This window comes from Numida meleagris, chromosome 7, assembly GCF_002078875.1.
Source record: "Numida meleagris isolate 19003 breed g44 Domestic line chromosome 7, NumMel1.0, whole genome shotgun sequence".
In the NCBI taxonomy this organism is placed as follows: domain Eukaryota; kingdom Metazoa; phylum Chordata; class Aves; order Galliformes; family Numididae; genus Numida; species Numida meleagris.
This window is the reverse complement of record NC_034415.1, coordinates 6,312,652-6,331,607: the sequence shown is the minus strand read 5'-3', so window position 1 is coordinate 6,331,607 and position 18,956 is coordinate 6,312,652. Positions and strand designations below refer to the sequence as shown.

The following is an 18,956-nucleotide window of genomic DNA, read 5'->3' as shown; positions in this document are numbered from 1 at the left end:
ATATATATATAACGATCGTACTGCGGGGGGCACTGGGGCTGGGGGTGACACCTGGGGGGACCGGAGCAGGGCAGGGGGTGGGAGCTGGGGCTGGGGCTGGGAAGGAAGCGGGTCCTTCACGCCGGGGGTCTGAGAGCTTCTCCTGCCTTGGTGCCAAGGCTGGGGATGTGCTGCCTGCCCCTGACAGGATGGAGCTGCTGCAATCTGGTGCTGCGCAGCCAGAGCCCCCCCAGGCCTGTCCCCATTACTACAAGAGCGAGCGGTGATTCCTCTGCCGCGACACGCCGGCAGCAGTAATGCATTTATTTAGGATTCAAGGGAGGGGCAACACCACCAACAGAAAAAGCCAACGTACAAGGGGAAAGGAGCAAAGACAGTTTGGTTGCAGCAATGCCTGGACAGACACAGGAGCGGGGCTGCCCCCGGCACAGCATGAGAACAGCGCGCTCCTGCACGGAGCACCGGGAGCTGCTCCTGGATGATGCACGACCACGCTGAAAACCTACTCTGAGACAGGCACAAAGCCCAGCGCGCTGCACAGACACTGCCAGAGCCCGGCTTGGGAAGGAGACGGTATGTATTTCTTACAGCAGAAGCCAAAGAAACAAGGCGTCGTGCAATGATCACGAGTAACCGCCACAATAACTTGTGCAGGTTGGAATTAAGGGCACGTGTGCGTTCATTACAAGAGGAGCTGCCCTGATGTGGCGGGGCTGCTGGGTCTCCCCCCATCCCAAGCCCGGCTGCAAAAGGCACGGTGCCACCAGCTCCGGGTGCACGGGGCTCACGAGGGACTGGGCAGACTCAAACAGAGCCAGAAACCCTGCACGTCCTGCATGGCAGAGCACTCTAGGTCCCAAAATTTCCTTTCTGAGGAGCTTGTTTCTGGGGGCCTGGTTTGCAGATTCAGCACCACCCTCCTCCCCATCTCCATCCCCATCTGAGGCTCAGAGGGAAGGCGTTAAGTCAGCCTGCCTCCCACCTATTGGTGCTTTTCCCCCCTAAAATGCAGCAGACTTTGCTACAAAACTGCTTCTTCCCAGCAGCATCCCCTCATCCTCCTGTAATCAGCTGCACAAAACCCATCTGCATTTCTCCCCAGTAACAGTGCCAGAGTTGAGCTCTCCTCGTGGCGTTCTGCTACCAGTGCCTGGCCAGCACTGCTGAGGCAATCCCCACGCCAAACAACCCAAAGGTAACAAAAGCACTGGGCAGTGATACAGAACGTGACCTGGCTCTGATTTTCCTGGCTCTGGGTTGCTTACAACTGAAGTTTCAAAAGACAAAAAAACCCCCCCAAAAAAACAGCAGTTGGGGAAAATTAAGACGTCCTATTTACAAGTTTGTGTGCACTTAAAATACATAGTTAGGCCCCACTCCTCTGATGACGCGTCTTGCAGCCGCAGAATGAAGGCGGCTCGAATGGTCATCAAAAAAATCATCAATTTTTCCTTGTTTAAAAAAAAAAAAAAGTTATTTTAGACCTGACAAATCACTTGCCAAAGGGAAGCAGCTGTTCAACAGAAGCTCGGTTATACAAGGGCAAAGAAAGCATCGGTCAGTGAGCCAGAGGGGCTTGTGTAACAAAGGAGGTGACTTTCCAAGCTGTACGGAACCAGCCTCAGGCTGATGCCCAAGCCCCACGTGTCCAGCTGCAGCCGAGGGCAGGACGCCGTGCCCTGCAGCTCACCTACCTGCAGCGTGTCAGCTCCTGCCTCGGGGTCCTGGCCGTGAACGCTGTGCTGCAGGAAGGCGTGGTGGGCTGCCCTCCCTTGCCGTGGGCGCGTGTTGCTGTGGGGTTTCAAGCCACCACTCCTCCCGGGAACGCTTCAGGCTGGCAAGCATCCCCCAGGCTGGCGATGCGGTTTGTAATGCTCAGTGAAACAATTCCAACCCCCGCGCCCCGCCAAGGCTCCCTGCTCCGTGTCCACACGGGGGGCTCGGGACTGCTGCAACCGGCTCATACCTGCAAGGGGTACAGTCCCCCCCCCCAGGGCCTGGGGGCAGCACCATGGGGCAGGAGGCAGCCCGACGGGGTTGGGGAGCCACGACTGCTCCTGTCCTCTGTCCGCCCTCCCCGGGGCTGGGGGAGATGTTGGTGGAGCCAGGCCTCGGTCCTCGGAGGAGAACGGTGAGAGCCGAGCACGGCTCTTCTTGTCAGGGATCTCTGCGGGCGGACGGAAGGAGTTTTGTTTCCCCGTGCTACGGGGGCTGGGGAAAGCAGGAGGCGTCTGAGGAAGTTCAGCCCATCACAGGACGAGAAACAGGACGAGCACCACCAGCAAGATGACAAAGAGGACGATGATTGCGCACCACTGTCGCCGATCTGGAAGAGAAAGGTAGTGTCAGTTCTTTTGCTTTAACAGAAGGAAAACCGGAGGAGAGCTTTTTCTTCTCTGTCACCGTTTTGCTCCTATACTGAAAGTTTCCCCCATCTGGATTCGAGTTCGCCTCCGACTTCCTGGCACCAGGAACCCCACTGCCCCTGGACACAGCGCAAGCTGCGACCGCACTGCAGAAGCCACGTGACTCGTGCGGGGCCTGCTTTCCCCCAGCTGAGCTCTGTCTGCAGCAAGCTGTGAGTGGGCGACGCCAGGCCGCACAGCTGCTCTCCATCCACAGCCACGTCTGCACCGGCAGACACAGGCCCCCCCGTAAGACGGTGCAGTGGTGGGGATGGAGCTGCTGGCACCCCTCACTGTGCACTGCAGCCAGCCCTGGGAAGAGCCCTCCCCATCAGCCCTGCTGCTTGCGGTGCCAGCGGCAGCAGAAATCCACAGCAAGCGGATCAAAGCATTTCTCCATGAGGAAAGGGGACATACTGAGGGTTTGCCAGCGGCTGTGCTGTCACGGGATCACCAGGTCTGTGGCGTGGCTGTATTTCCACAACCCTGCGAGTTCCCTCCTGCCTCGCTGCCTCCCCCAGCAGCCACACGTGAACAGGCAGCGGAGGAGCCCACGCGGAGCACCCCGCAGTGCGGGGACTTCCCGGCAGGCACGAGCTTCCTGTTTGCTCTGCCCACGGCCCCCGGCCAGCCGCCAGCCCACCACGTTCAGGCACGGCCTTATAAGGACTTTTCTCGTGGCCTCTCCCCGGCACCAGGAAACGCGGCCGACTGTCCTGCTGTCTGCAGGGCTGGCAGCACACGGGCAGGCGAGGTTCACAGAGGGGCTTGCTGCAGCCGGGGAAGGCACGCAGGGTGGTGGTGTTTTTCCCCCCCCCCTTATGCTCAGCAAGTGGCCTGGCACACTGCGAGCAGCACAAGAGGCTGCAGAAGGGGGTTTTCCCAGCGCAGCAGTAACAACATAAATAGAAAGGCACCTGTAAATAAAACAAGGCTGAGGGCAGGCTGCAGAGCAGCTGCAAGGTTTGGAAGCCTTCTCCTCCTTTTAACCTGTCAAGCAGCTGGAGCTGCTCCCTCCCCTCTGCTTGGGTCTGGGAGCACGTGGTGCTCCATCCCTCAAATTCACAGAGGTGCCTCTCCCTTTGCAGGGCCTGACCCCAGTCCCCAGGACGTACCGCTCGTCATGTGCGACACTTTTGCGAGCTTCTTCATGACGTTGTCGAGCCGTGAGTGAGTGCTGTCTAACTCGTGGGAGAAGTCGTCCAGCATCCTGGGGGGGGGACAGAGAAACACAGGATTTGTCAACAAGCAAAGCGACGCGTGCCTTCGGGATTGCTCACTGCTCAGAGCACCAGGCTGATGGGTGCATCACAAAATGGCAGGGAAAAGCAACACAGCACCGTCTCCTGAAAGCACCCAAGGGGAAAAAAATCCAGCTGAAGCAGCAGCTCAGCTCTGGTGGAAAGTGAGAAGTCATCGGGACACCTGTCGGACTGGTCCCCCCAGCGCTCGCAGATGAGCCCTGCACATCTCTACAAGGTGAGCAGTGGGGGTTTCCTCCTTTGAAGATGAAAGTCTTGTTTCTAATCCGTGATTAGCAGTGAATGTAGATCGAGGTGCCAGTTTGGACTTTAGATCTCTTCTCTTGCTGAGGGCTTGCACTTGAAGCTAAACTCTTGTTCCACTCAGGTATCAAGCAGGAATGAGATTTGCTATTGCTTTTAAGGTGCTTTTTAAACTCTACAGAAGTTACCCCTCCAGTTCCTCCGCACGCAACCCTCACAGACCTGAAAGCCTTTCTGTAGCTGTGCTTTGTCTTGTTCTTTGTGCCAAGAACCCACCTGAAGGCAGACGAGGACGTCCAACATCAAAGCTATCCCAACCATCTCCAGTGAGTAGGACTTTAAAACCTAAAAGGACTTTAACACCCTTAAAAGCACAGAGAACAAAGAGCTGTAGAAAAAAAAGTCATATTGCCTTAATTATCTGCTAGCAAGCACTGATGGCTTGTGTGGTGACCTGGAAACAGCTGCACCACATCGACCTGCTGCAGCCAGACTTCACAAAGGAGCTGCTTTAGAGTTCCTCCTATCCACCAAAGACATCACAAGGGCCCACGGCCCTCCAGACTCTTGTCAGCCAAACAAGGAGGGTTTAGGCACAAACCCTTCAAGTGTCTGTTAGCCTGCACAACCGAGAACTTTATGCACTTCTTCGCAAAGCGCATGCACAGGGAAAGAAATCTAATTTGTATGTAAATGGGTGGATACAAACTACTTTGTGAGCTACCCTTTAACCCTCTGTGTGGGTGAGGATTATTTTTAGCTTTAACTATGAATGCAGCTCTGTGTGACAAGGCCGAGCTCTGAGCTCCTGGGTCACGCAGCTTCATGCAGTTATCTGGGGTAGCACAAAACCCCACGGAGTGGGAAAGCACCCAGTATTCCTAATAGGCAGCACTGCCATCCCTCATCTGTTGCACGCTGCTGGCTGCTAGAAGCCAAGGAGCATTACTGTGTGCCTTAAGGGTGGTGTTTAAAAATGAGTAAAGTGAGAAGGGAAGGTAAACTGGCAGCTAAACCTGCCCCAGGTGCAGGCTTTCAAAGGAACGAGGCTGTGGTAGGATCTTTGCAGGCTGCAATATAAAATGCTTTCCACGGCCTGAAATCAAAGGCAGCCTAAGGTGCTGCAGATGAGCTAGGAGAGGCTGCCTGAGGGACCAGGAAATTCAGCAGGGCTATCAGCAAGGACCCCCAGCTGTCCTGCAGCCAGCCCCACACCTGCAGGGCCTTTGGCACCGCGTCACATACTTACACCGCCTGCTCCTCCAGCTCCCCGCCGATGCGCTGGGACATGTTCTTCAGCACCCCAATGCTGCCAGAGACCAGCTCCAACTGCTCATCTTGCTGCTCCACGATCAGCTGGGGCCAAAAAGAAGGGAAAATGGGTGATCACACGTCTGCTTCCTTCTGCAGCTGGGTCACAGCCAGCTGCTCGTGTGGACGGATGCTCGCCACTCTGCCAACATCAACTGCGGTGCCTGGGAACAGACCTAAGGTTCCAGGAACAAGGACCGTGTTTCTAAGAAATGCGTGAGAAGTGGCAGCAGCAGGAGAGCCTCCCCCTGTTCCTGTGGCACAGCTGGCTGCAGTTTCCTCAACCATGCCTGCAAATTCAGCCTCAGCTTAGCGGGTGCCCCTTCCTTCCCTGCAGCACCTACCTCTAAGATGACTCTTTAAAGGCAGCAAAACCTCCTCAAGCTTTGCTGCCCAGAGCAAGAGCCCTGCTGAGGCTGCGTGTGGGAAATGCAACCCAGAGCGTGCTGCAGTTAACAAGGGGTTAACGCAACTAAGACGCTGTTGCAGCTTCTAATGCTAAAAATAACACGTCTGGCTCTGAATGTGCCAAAGGAATAGGTCTGCTGATGGCTTAAGTCACTTTCAGGGCACAATCACGCTAAGGATTAGCTTTACCCTAGTTACCTACTTTGGAATCTATTTATCTTCCTCGAGTCACTAGGTAAAACTCATCTGGAAGCCGGGTGGCATCATGTATCAGAAGCTTCAGCAGAGCTTGCAGTCTGGAGAAGGGCCCTATTTACAGGCCTGTGTCTGGGTGGGCTGCTGGAGGCGGATCTGCGCGGCTCGGGCGCTGCTCCAGGGGAGCACCTCGCCAGGGCTCCTTGCAAAGCCCTCGTGCAGGCTTTCTCACGAATCTCATGTTGACAAGGGCAGGAAAAGGAAGCAGGCACGTACTCCTGCTCCCACTCTGTTCTGATGGGGATGCACGCAAACAGCAGCAAACACCAGCTCATTTTTTAACGAGGGAAAGTTTACTAAGATAAACGAACACTCTTCTGCTTGCAGCGTTTCTACTCTGCCAAGGATTTCAGCAATTCTTGTAGTGCAAAAGCTCAGCGTGCTGCAGCTTCCACATCTTGTTTGCCTGCTGTACTTAAGTGGAAGACTCAAGCCTCAATGGTTAAAAACCTCATCAAGCAAGATACATCCAAAGCCACGCTGCCCATGGGACATACGCACAGGTATACTTCAAGCTACCAGGCTGTCAGGTTCCTGGATCCAGACCAGCTGAGGCCTGGATTTTTTCTGGCTCGTGAAGCCTGTACCCCATCCCCCTGACACCCGTTTGGCAAGCGAAGCTATTCGGACTGTGTTGTGCCAGCTGCCTTACCTGTTGTTGAGCTTGCTGCTCCTCAATGAAGTGTGAATTTGCTAATTGCAGCTCCCGGTCCAGACGGCTGTATTTGTCAGGTCCAGAGCTCCAATTCTGACTGCTGCTTTCGCCCAGGAGTGCCTAAACAGATGCAGAAATCCCTTAGCAACACCTCTGTGACTTCTCACAGCTGGTCTACGGGAAGGAGGACAAGGCAACGCTCCTGTACACATGCCTACAGCATCCTTTGCCTCCTGCTCTACTGCTGTTCAGACGGTGTGTTGGCACAAACTAAAACAATGCAATGCCAAATGCCAGCATGGGAAATATCTGCAGCACGATTACTGCAGAAATGCTGCTCCACTAACAGGAGAGCTGGATCACGACTGACAGACGGCGCAAGCAGGAGGCCTGCTCTGCCCGAAGGACTAGTGAAGGTCTGCTCAAGATGCAGCACTGCGTGCTATGAGGATGTGTAAGCTGGGAAGTATCCAGATACATCATGTTAACAGATGTATAGATGGAACTGAACGCCGTGCTGCTAATGAGCAGGGCTGAAGAAGGTCCGGATAAAGCACTTAACCAGATGAGCTGACAGTAAAACAGTGCAATATATAAACAAGGCAGTGTTGTAGGCAGGACTCGTGTTCTTTGATTCAGGTTACCTGTGCAAGTATGCCACAACTACAAGATTAACACTCTCTACCTGCTCTGCAACCTCAAAAGAGAAGCTTGTGCAAATCCAGCAGAGAAGTGGCTTTCCAGCTGAGGACATCTGGTCCCTGCAAGGAAGCTTTGCTGCAGCTTCAGGAGGGAAGTCTGTTTGCCAACCTTAGTCCATGATGATCTGGTCACCATCAGCGGAAAGCCGGCCTCTCAGACACAGAGACATGCTGGAGAAGCTGCTGTAGCCCAGCTCAGCTGAGGCTCTGCGGACCTGAGGGAAGGCGAGGGACTGGGGAAGGAAGATGGCAGGGGGAAATGAGTTTTCCTGACCAGATGTCACCGCAGGAGCTGGGCCATATGGTCTCCTGCAGCCAGCAGGAGCTTTAAGGAAAGCAGCAAAACTCAGAGGCAGCTACAGGCTTGTTTGAGCAAGGGACTTTGCTTCTCCAAGTTTTTGCCAAGCGCATCAGTTAAGCCTGTAACAGGCTGAGAAATCAGCTCTGTGCTTCTCAGGATCTTCTTGCAGTTTATCATTTTTGCCACAAGTGATAAAGGCTGATGCAGCCAGATGCTGCACAGCAACTCTTACAGGGGCAGCTCTGGAAGTCAGCTCAAAGATCTCCTTACAGTCTCATCAGCCAGGGAGAAGGAAAAGCCGCATCTATTTCTATTCCTTAGATTACAAGCGCAGACAACCTGAGACTCCTTGAGCTTCTTCCATCTTCTTACAAGGTTAATTATCATGTGAGGCAGCTATTTGTGAAGGGATGTGGCGTCCTGGCTCCTAAATACAGCAGAGCACAGGATTACATTTACAGAATTGGATTCTGACTGCTCCTCCTGAGGTGGAGGGAGATTCCCCCTTCTGCAGGGTGATGCAACGCTGACGGCTGTACACAAGTATTTGTGAAGACGGAGACAGATGGTGAGTGGTGACTTACTGCTTTGAGAGACAGGTTTAAAAGAGGGGGGCAGCAACGAGCCCGACAGAACCAACGCTCTCAGATCAGTGAGGCAGACATGGCTCAAACACACAGCTTTGCTGCAGCATGCAAGCCCCTTCCCAGAACAAACGTTTGTAAGGTGATGTGCTACAAAATGGGATACATACGGTAGTTACAGCTTTGAAGGAGCTTTAACCAATGCTATATGCTCTACCTGATGGTGTGGGTCTCCAGACTAAGTGGTACAAAAATTTCACCTAATACCTGCCTCAAAAGAGCTGTTAGAACTGATAAATCCTTCCAGCTCTTTGAAGTACCAAATAACCACTGCTTTCACTTAGCTTGCCCACTTCTGATTCTCACCTGTCTGTTTTTTCTTTCAGCCAGTGCTTGCATGGAGGAGTTTGACATCTGATCCTTCATTTCCTGTTTGTTCAAAGAAAGAAGAAGTATGTAAGCATTGGATTTGAGGTGACTTCCAGCTTCAGTTTGCTACCAGGCTGTCTATACCCAGAAAGATTCCCTTGTGGGGAGTGGAGGAAGGGAAATTTTCTTTGAAAACGTGCAGTTTTGAAGAGCTTGGAAATATGCTGTTAAAAGCTCCACTGCAGCTTACTAATACTAGAATCAACGACAAGGAACATTTTCAAAATATTCCATTATTTACTACTCATTTTCATAGAAGCAGATAATTGTTTGGGTTGGAATGGACCTTTAAAGGTCATCTATTCCAACTCCCCTGCAACGAAGAGGGCCATCTACAGCTAGATCAGGCTGCTCAGCCAGAAACACTCTGATTTGTAGAATACTAGATTAACGTTCCCATTGACAGACTGTAAAGAAGTTATGTTCTTGAAGGTCTTGGAAGCCTGTAGCCTGCACTTTATTCCCAGTCGCACCTGATTTAATCTTGCAAAGGACAAGATAGATTTCCTGTCCTATGGCCCTCCTCTCTGTCTCTGTGTTTTCTCTTTTATGCATGACGTTTTGCCCTTGAGTTCTTACAGAAGACAGTTAGCCACAGGAGGCTCCTACTCACAATGTAAACCAGTTTAGTTTCTATAGTGCTGATGAGCAAGGAGCCAGTATGATCTAACAGATGCTGATTCACCTTACCCACTAGCACAGTTCTGATGTCACCAGAAGACACGCAGGTATGTTTTACTGCTCAGAGTTATATCGCTGACAAGCAGCAGATCCCACCTGGTTCCTTCTAATGCACAAGCTGCTATCTATCATGAACTCTCTCCGTGGAAAACATAAGTCAAATAACTGCACGCCACTACTGAAGAATTTCATTTAACACTAAGACACGCTGCTCCAAAACCCATTAGGCAGCAGTTTTCAGTCAGGAAAAGAGGACTTAAAAACCAGGCTTGCCCGATCCTGTTTGTTTCAAGACCCAACTACATTGAGGACAAGGCAGCAAGCACATGCCTGCTGCTGGGGCTGGTGTGGCTTCAGGATCAGTTCCCAGGCAGCGAGCCTTAGGAACTGCCTCCAGACCGCAGGGCTGCAGGTAGGATAAAAAGCTTGCTGCTAGCCACAGCAATGCAGCTTGGCAAGGAGGAACATCCGAGTCATGAGGGAAAGCAGAAACTAAGCTGCACTGAGTGTAGCTATTAATAGGGAGAAAACCTCCTAACTAGTGTGTTAGCAGGCGGTGAAGATTTCAGAAAGATTTTTCTTCTCTGTTTATTATCACCAAGTTGTTAAAATACTCCTCCTGCTTCTGAATCCTCCCTAACAGCCATGTGAATAAACACTGCTGGTCTTGCAGGTGTTACTGAACTTTGCTTCAATGCTGCCTGTAGCACTGAGCTGTGCGAAACTGTGGCCCAACAGGCAGAGCTTTGCCAGGCCTGCCTCTCTCTGAAGTACTGGTATTTAAGAGTGTGAGCTTAAACTTAAAAAATCTTCCCTCATTTAAAAATAAAACTAATGGTTGTTCTGACTGTTTTGTAGCAGGGGGAAGCTAAAGTGGCCACGTAAAGAACATTAGGCTCTAAACAGATGTCAGTGTTCAAAGTGGACCGTGTTTCTGAAAATCAGAGATGCAAGCACAGCATAGCCACAGTTCCTTTAACTCTGATGGGAGATTTGCTTCCTGAGCGCAGCAAAAGGGTCTTTTAATCTTCCTTTCCAGTTTGTATACGTTTCCAGATTCATCAGTACGAGAGAGGCATGCTAGGCAACGTGGCACCTGCACCTGACTCCAGTCAGGCACTCCCCAGAGGGAGCATGTGATGTGGGGATGAGGAAGCAGCCTGAGGGCGGGCAGGTAGCAGACTTACTCTCTGCTCTCCTGTTCAGCACTGACCTACTCACCCCCTTGCCTTTTTTTAACCACTCAAGCTGCTCTCTCTTTCCCCATCCTAGTCCTCGCTCCTTACCCTGACCACCTGCCGCGTGCTGGTGATGAAGGATTTTCTGATACCCAGCTCCGTGGCATCGAGGTTGAATTTCCGAGGGTTTGCCTCAACAATGCGTAGGAGAGGAGTCAAGGAGTCCGTGAGTGGTGTTCATTGCACACAGACAGACAGACAAGCTGCCCTGATGGGAGCCCATGAAGCAGCACTTTTCCACTGTGCTGCACTTTCTCCTAAAATTTGATTAGCAAAAGACTAGACGCTGGAGGAATAAAAGCATGGCAGTAACACTCAGCAGAGTACGTGCACCAGAATGAGCTTTCCCTCTTGCTTTTTTTTAAGTTCTCCAATGCTGTGCAGTGCTTTCAGGAGTGTTCAGCTGAACACAAGGGAAAAAGAATAATTTTGGAAGCCAGCCTGGAGTATGAGTGACTACACAGAAATCCAAATTCATACAACACAGCAGGCTGCTAAGAACAAAGCATCTTATAATATACCTTGTCAAAGGGAAAGCAAAAGGCAGAGGGAAATTCTCTTGCTGAACTCATTTGCTGTTGGAGAAAAGCTGAGGTAAATGCAAAATTCAATCCCTGATAGCCCTGGTTTCTGCAAAAATTAACTATCAGCAAGAGCTGGTGCTTGGCTATTTATTACAGCTCAGGAACTGCATGCCCCAAGCTCCAAAGAACTCCAGAAAGGATATTAATTGTTTCATCCAAGTCTTCCAGGTCCCACTCAATGCTCCGCAGATTGTTCCTGAGCTCATTAGTGGTCCAGTCGATTTCTTCTCTTGTGGCAATGGAGGGATCCTGCAAGAGCTCTGTCCACCTCTGGAAGAGCCCCTGGGCAGTGTTCACAGCTTTCTGCACTTCCCTGCAGTTCAGGTGAAGAAAGAGAAAGAGAAGTGAAGGGACTCATCAGCTGCTCTGCAGCAGTCACGCTGTGACATGCTATGTCCAAAAGAGCTTGGAACTGCAGCCTCCCTGCAAGTGCCTTTCCTTCAACCACTTTTAGTTTATTTTGTACAACAAGAGCTTGCCATACCCACTGAACAACCCAGTCTCCTCTCCTGTTGAAGCACAAAGCGACGAGAAACAACTTACGGCTCAGCTACCACAATTAACAAAAAGACCTATTTCATCAGGAGTAGTTTCTGCTGTGTGACACAAAGGTGAAACAGAGCAGTGTGAGTGGCTGGACAAGGCTGGCAATTAATATTCTGCATTCCTCTCAACAGCTTTCCTCTAAAGACTACCTGAGCAAGATACTCCAAGGACAAACAAAATTTACAGGAAGTCCCCCCACAATAGTCAGGCAGATTGTCGAGTGCAGCACTGTTTATTTTAAGTTAGAGTTAAAAAACTACACAGCTCTACTACACTGGCTTAGGAAACAGAAGTCTTTTCTGCTGCTCTAAGCTTTTTGGAGACGAGTGCATTCACAACATGGGAACACAGGCTTTGCTGACAGCACTGAATGCTGCATTCGTGATTAGGGGCAAGCAGCAGGTAGCAGTTCCTCTGTACCTACAGACACTGCAGCCCTGGCCTGGGAACAAATCACCCAGGTCCAGGAGGAGCCAGGATGAAAGATGCAGATGATGTTTTGCTGGTGTGATAGCCAGCAGAAAGGCAGCCACCAGTCCAAGAGTTTGCACACAGCATCCACGTAAGATGCAGGGGTTTATCCCCAGCACAGGAAAGCAGTTTATCTGCTGGGGAAGCCCAGAAGGGATGAACCATGTCTGCACCCTGCAGTAGACATGTCTATAGCTCCGCATCTGCCATGTCTAGTGCCCTAAAGTCAGCAGCTGTGCTCTGTTCTCTCCGCTGCTTGTAAGCAAAAGTTGTTTTTTCACCTGTACGTACTTGGAAAAGTACCTACCAGCAGGAATTCAAAGCTGGATGTCCTAACGGGAGGAGCTACAAACTCAAGGAAAGCAAACTGAACGCCATGTGGCTGGGCTCGACTCCTTCCACCTTAATCTTCTGGCTAATAATTAACACCAGGAACAGCACAACATCCCCTCTCCCCTCCCAGCCCTTCCCCTTGTGGCGCGGGAATCTCTCTGGAAAGTCTGACTGGCTGTTTGCTCCCCACCCACGGCGATTAGTGTTTGTTCCCCCCAGCACCAGCTTAGCCTGGCAGCGATCCCCTTTTGCTGGCTGCCCTGCAGCCTTTCCCACACCTCCCGTGCTCGCCTGGCTTTTCCCACCACTCCTCCTGAGTTCTGTGCCAGCGCCACGCGGGGCAGGACAGCAAGAGCAGGAGCTGAAGGTGGCTCCACACTGAATTTTGGAAGCTGAGGTTCTTTCCCCCTATTAATTACAGTTTCCCTTTCCTCTGACCTCAGCTGCCTTTGTTTTGTGTCTGCCTTTGTTCAGGCTTTCCTCAGTGCCACTATCCACGTGGGTTTCTTCCCCAGCCTGGTGCCTGATCGTCTCCCTCAGCATGGTCACGAAGTTCTGGTGTTCTGGGGATACCCCCAACAAAGGGCAGCTTGCATCCAGCCCCACTCTGCCCACTGCACGGTGATATTTCCCACGCCATTTGCCACCTCACTTCCTACATGCCGCCAATCAATGACAGGGACAGCTGGGCACGCTGCCCCCAAGCTGGGCTGCCACGCCAGCGTGCCAGGTGCTGCACCTGCAAGCAAGCACACCTCTGCAACTCGGGGTGTGCCTGCAGAGCTTCCAGCGGGGACTTCTGCTGCTCAGAGCTCCTCGGAGCAGGCACCAAGTGGCTTTGCGTGGGCACGTCCCTGGCACCCGCCTCACATGGGGAGTCTCGGGGGGGTGGGAATGGCTTTGGGGGTGACATCAGGGGCAGGACCCTCACAGAACTGCCAAGATTCCTGATGGCTTCTCACAGCCCCCCAGATCCCTGCTGACCTCCCAGATCCCTGCTGGTTCCTCACAGCCCCCCAGATCCCTGCCGACCCCCCAGCTCCCTCACAGCCCCCAGCTCCCTGCTGAGCCCCCAGATCCCTGCTGGTCCCTCACTGCCCCCCAGCCCCAACTTCACTGTTCTCCTCAGAACTCCCCCACCCCTCGCTCTTCTCCCCACAGACCCCCCCAGCCCTAACCCCCATCCTTCCCCTCACAGCCCCGCCCCCCCATTACCCCAGCACTCATTCTTCTCCTCACAGCCGCCCTCCCCCCCCCATCCTCAACTCTCATCTCCCCCTCCCCCAGCACCCCCTCCCTCTCACAGACCCCTCCGCCGCCCCCACCCTCACCTTTCCTCTCCCAGACCCAAACCCATCCCTCACCCCTTCACCACGAAGAACGGGTCCTCCATCGACATGATGGCGCCGACGCCGCCGAGCGCCCCGGCGGCCCGGCGCTCCGCCCTGCGCGCATGCGCGGCTGCCCGCTCCCCGCCGCCCGCCCCGTCCCGCCATGGCGGCGGGGCCTGAGGGAGTGCCTCCCCACAGCGCCGGCAGTGGTTGGGTAGCCCAACCACTAACCCCCCAGTGCCCGCTGTCTGCTTCCCTCAGTGCCACATCTGCACGGTTCTGTAACGCCTCCAGGGACGGTGACCCCACCACTTCCCTGAGCAGCCTGTGTCGGTGCCTCACCACCCTTTTGGGTAAGAAATGTTTCTAATACCCAAGCTGAGCCTTGCTAGACACAACTTGAGGCTGTCACCTCTCACCCTATCACCCGGGAGCAGAGGCCGACCCCACCTCACCACAGCCTCCTTTCAGGCAGCTGGAGAGCAATGAGGTCTCCCCTGAGCTCCCCTTCTCCATGCTGACCCATCCCATTCCCTCAGCCGCTCCCCGTCACACTTGTGCTCCAGACCCCGCACAGCTCCAGGCTCAGGAAAGCTCCCATGGGAGGAATGATCCCGGTACAGCGTTCCCATGGGCCACGCAGGCAGGCAGCGAGAACCCCCCAGCTCCGTGCCCCACTGACCAAAGGGCGTTGCCCCAACCTGCTCTTCCCTACCGTGGCTGCGGTCCAGCCCCCCTAGCCAAGGCGATGCTGCTCTGCTTATGGGAAAACCCATTTGCAGAGATGCCTTCTCAGCATGGGAACCAGGTGAGTGGCTTTTGCAATCGCAGCACGCTTACTCACGAGCGCGGGGTGGGGTGGGGAGGCTGCGACGCATGTCAGACTGGTTTCTGGAGCTGTGGGGTGAGGAAAGACAGCCGCCTCCTGCTCCGGCCAGCCCCATGCCTGGGAAACCACAGCTCCTCGGGTGCGGTGCAGCACGAGGCGGCTGTACGCTGGGGTTAGCCGGCCCTTCCCTTCCCCCTGGCCTCTTTGGCAGGACTGATTTCAGCCTTCCCTCGATGGAGCCTTCGTGGTGGTTACGTAGGTGGTCTGCTTGTGTGCTTAAAGGTGTGGTGTACGCTGAGCGCACTGAGGTTATCGGAGCCAGGTTTGCTCAAGCGCCCGTGAAAGGCTGGTGGGAGCCATCCGCAGTGCTTTCCTTCTGCTGAACGGAGCCTGTGTGCTTCAGATCTCATGAGGCATCCTAGGAAAGCTTCAGCAGGCCGGGAGTAAAGCAGGGAAAAGTCAAATGCTACTAGCGAGGCATTTCAGAAGGCTTTTTGCAGGTTGTATGAACCCTTTATTTGCCCACTCCACTGACAATGGTTCTTACAGGTTTGTGAGGAAGTACAAAGCTGTTTGGGGCTGAAAAAAAGGAGGCATGACCGAAATGTAGGGAAGTGCAAACTTCTCGGGAAGAAAGAAAGCAACCTTTTCTTTGATGCTGGAAATGTTGAAAATTTTTCACATGAAAACCACTCAAACTGCACTGCTGCTGTTTCAGAGTGGGCTCGTTTTTGCTGTCTCTAATGGGAAGCTCTGATTTTTGGCTTGGAAGCACCAGGCAGCATTCAGCTTTCCCAGTGCTGGTGAGTGGCAGCCAGCTGCAGAACTGGCCAGGGAGGATCTGATGAAACACTCTGTGCTGTGAAGACAGAATCCAAACTGTCTGCAGGAAAGCACAGGGTTCACTGAATGCTTTATCAAGAGGATTCTTGCAGCATGTGTGTACACGCACAGGGCTGTGTGTGATCCCGTGCTGGCTGGTAGTCTGCTGCTAAGAAGGTGCATTTGACATAGAAGAGATGTCTTTTCTTTGGGGGGAAAAGCTGCATTGGTTTGAGTTTAAATTTGCAAAAATAGACATTGGTTTTGGTTTGTTCGTTTGGTTTTGTTTTTTGTTTTTTTTTTGTTTTTTTTCCACCCAGACAAGGTTTTACAGCTCAAGGAAGAAGCAATAAAGCACAAATGGGTTTCAGATGCTTCTGTGTTTTGTTTTGTTTTTTTTTCTCTTCGTTTGCATTTTTAGTAAAAGTTGTTGAAGATTTTCAATGGTGGTTGTAAGAGGAGGGTTAAGCCAGTGATAACTGGACGGGAAGCATCAGTCTGTGGCTAAACAGTCAGCGCTGTGGTGGGCAGCAAGGGTTTACATCGCGGTTTATAAATAGGTTTTGTGTGCCTCATTTTTAGAAACCTGTGGTGACTTAACCCAGAAGCGAGAAAGGGGCAGACAGCACCAAGCCTGTAAGGTGCAGGATGCTAGCAGCACTCAGGGCTCATCTGCAACTAAAAAGTGATTATGTACCTGGTAATGAGGTGCTGGTTTGGCAAGAATCCTTGTTACTTAATGAATTGGTGACAGGGCTTAGGCTGGCCCCACCTGTAGGGTGGATAGTGGGAGCTGCACTGTTGCGGTGGGACAAAGAAGAGGTCTGAGGCACCCATGTGCACAGCCAGAGAATCCATTCCAGGCATTAATTAGAAGGAACTTTCTCTGGCCACCTCACCCCATCACCATTCCTCGTTATCCCTGTGCCCATGGGTGGCTTTTGTGCCAAGGCTCCTTGTCACACAGTCAGCCCCGCAATGCAGGTAGAGGGCAAGGTGGCAAAGGAAGGTCCTTACAAGAGGAAAGGGGCACAGACATTTTATTTTGCACTTTCCCTTCATTGTGGAAAGAGGGATTCAACACAGAGAGGACCCCAGGCTGGATGGGGCCTGATCTGGTGGGGGTCAACCAGCCCATGGCAGGGGTTGAGACAGGGTGGGCTTTGAGCTCCCTTCCAACCCAACCATTCTACAGTTCTGTGATTCCATGATTCTACAATACCACGATTTTATGATTCTGTGACCTGCTCTGCCCTTGATTGTCGCTCTGAGGATGCGTGGACCCGGTTCCTCACTGTTAGCTTGGAGCATGGCGGTGTGACACAAGTGTCATTGCCATCCCGTCGCGTTCCAGCGGGAAGCTGTGGGACAGAGGACGCATCTGTGCTCCGCGACGTGCGCAGGGCTGCAGTCGGCACTTGCCTGCCAGCTAAAAGGAAGGTGACTTTGAGATGCAGGGAGAGAAAATAATTAGACTGTGACTCCTTTGGGCAGGCAGCCTACCCCACAGTCTGCCGAGCTGCGGCTTCGGCTGGCTCTGCCTGGAGTTCACCCAACTGACGTGTGATTTTAACCCTGTGCTAGGCTGCAGATGAACCCAGCCTCCTTCTGTTCTGCACAGAATGAGTGCATCCCTCGGGGCGTGGAGCAAATTGCCCAGTGGGCAGCACATGAGCAGCAGCCCAGTGCTGTCCTGGGTTTCCCCTGGACACCAGGCAGCTCCATCTGCACAACTGGGTTGGAGAGAGCCACGGACACGGTGCTTCTTTGGAAACAGCACAGGGCCTGCTGCAAGAGTATCAGAGAGGAAAAAAAATACAGGAAGGTGGACTACAATAGAAGGGTTGTCTGATAGGAAACCCCGGACAAATAAATGTGTTCTTTCCCCAGGAAACCAAAGCCAATTTCATAAAACGTTGAAAGCTGTGGGGCCACATTTTTCCAAGGGAAATGGCTGCCTGAAGAAGCTGATAGCTGGGTGTGGGATACTTTTTTTTTTTTTTTTTTTTTCTTTTTTCTCTTTGTATTCGGAGAGGTTGCTGGAGGGGTAGCAGGATTTTGTGGTGGTCAAAGGGTCCGGGTCATGGGTGTCCAGGAGAGGAGGGGGAAATCCCAAGTCACCGGCTCAGAGGGAGGGAAGGGAAACATTAAATCATTGGTGCAGCAGGGTAAGGGGGAATCCCAGGTCACTGATGAAAGAAAGGATGTGTAGGGGGTAGTCCTGCCTGTCTGGGGATGGATAGACAAGGCTGGGGCATCTATACCCTTATCCACGCTCAGAGAAGCTGTGGGTGCCCCATCCCTGGAGGTGCCCAAGGCCATGGATGGGCCCTGGGCAGCCTGAGCTTTGGATGGGGGCAAGCAGCCCACGGCAGGGGTTGAGGCTTAGTGTTTTTAAGGTCCCTTCCAACCTAAGCCTTTCTATGATTCTATGATCTACCCTCATGGAAGAGGGCTTTTAACCCTGGAAAATCCCCTTTGCTTTCTAGTACGGTGCCGTGCTGTGTGAACACGCTGCTGTGGTTTCCAGAGCAGGTACAGAGCACTCTCAGAAGCTGGGGGAGCCACTTCCCTTCCTTCAGCTTTAGGTCTGTGTTGATTTCTTTGTTTCGCTTGCGTGTTGTGTTTGGTTGTCACCCGGCAGTGCTGAGTGGTTAGCGTTTTGGGATGTTTCCGAGCTCTCTGACCTTATCTTCAAACACTGATAACCCCGAGCAGCTGGGAACCGTGGAGGATTAGCTTCCGATACCCAACTGCGGGAGGCTGAGACCGCATCCGTGTCAATCATTGATTTTTCTGGGGGGTGTGTGGGGGGGGAAATCAACCCCAAACAAACCTCTTCCTCCTCTCGAATGGCTCAGCTTTAGATAGCTGTTATCGTCCTGTCTACGAAATGAATCCCTGTTTGGAAATGTTAGCGGAGCCCGGGTGTCCTGGGGATGTCCCGAAGGTCCATTTTCACTTGGGGAAGCTCTGTATGAAGGCTTTTGTCTCTACCCCACTGCTGGTGAGGACATCTGCATCGCAGGAGGAGCCCAACCCCCGAAAGGGCGATGATGCACTGGGAAGGCTCCGGGAGAAGGGACGAACAGCCAGATCCCATGCTTGGAAGACACCTGGATCTCTCCGGGAGCGCTCTGCATTCCTTCAGTGCAGCCGGCCCCCCAGCCCGGCGCACATTTGGTGACAAGCCGCAGGGCCGGCTGCAGGAGGGTCGGCGCCAGCGTGGAACAGGATCTGGGTAACCACATCCGCACTCGGCGACAGGTCGGGGGCCGCGCTGCGAGCCAGATGGCCGAGCCCAGCCCGCTGCTGCCGGGCTCTGATGGCAGGAGGACCCGAGGCGCTGCCGGGAAGTGACAAAGGGAGCTTCGGCCTCGCCGACAGCACCGGGGAAGCAGACAGAGAGGTGACTTCTCGGATGGAGATAGCCATCGGGCTGCGGGCAGCCTGCGCCACGAGGCAGCAGCGCGAGCCCCCGAGCGAACTTCCCGGAGCTGACTGAAACGCCTATAAAAAATCAGCCGTGTGCGCAGCCTCCGCAATTATTATATTGTACCACAAGCT

At 53.1% G+C, this 18,956-nt stretch overlaps 1 protein-coding gene across 1 annotated transcript; it reads right to left on the bottom strand.

The window, feature by feature from the left end:
- On the bottom strand, positions 264-13,893 carry STX6 (syntaxin 6). The gene is made up of 8 exons (XM_021405039.1): positions 13,772-13,893; positions 11,201-11,370; positions 10,522-10,616; positions 8,492-8,554; positions 6,537-6,659; positions 5,160-5,266; positions 3,521-3,615; positions 264-2,326 (listed from the first exon to the last, which is right to left on the bottom strand). Exons 1-8 carry the CDS (start codon positions 13,804-13,806, stop codon positions 2,250-2,252), a joined length of 765 nt encoding a protein of 254 aa, XP_021260714.1. The 5' UTR covers positions 13,807-13,893; the 3' UTR covers positions 264-2,249.

What these genes read in the sequence shown, in the direction of transcription:
- STX6 (XM_021405039.1), bottom strand. Translation starts at nt 13,806, where the DNA reads ATGTCGATGGAGGACCCGTTCTTCGTGGTGAAGGG. An exon ending in AGACTTGGATGAAACAATTA is followed by an intron (nt 10,617 to 11,200) that starts ATATCCTTTCTG and finishes CTCCTCTCCTAC; the next exon opens with GCATTGTTGAGGCAAACCCT. An exon ending in AGTGTCGCACATGACGAGCG is followed by an intron (nt 2,327 to 3,520) that starts GTACGTCCTGGG and finishes TTTCTCTTCCAG; the next exon opens with ATCGGCGACAGTGGTGCGCA.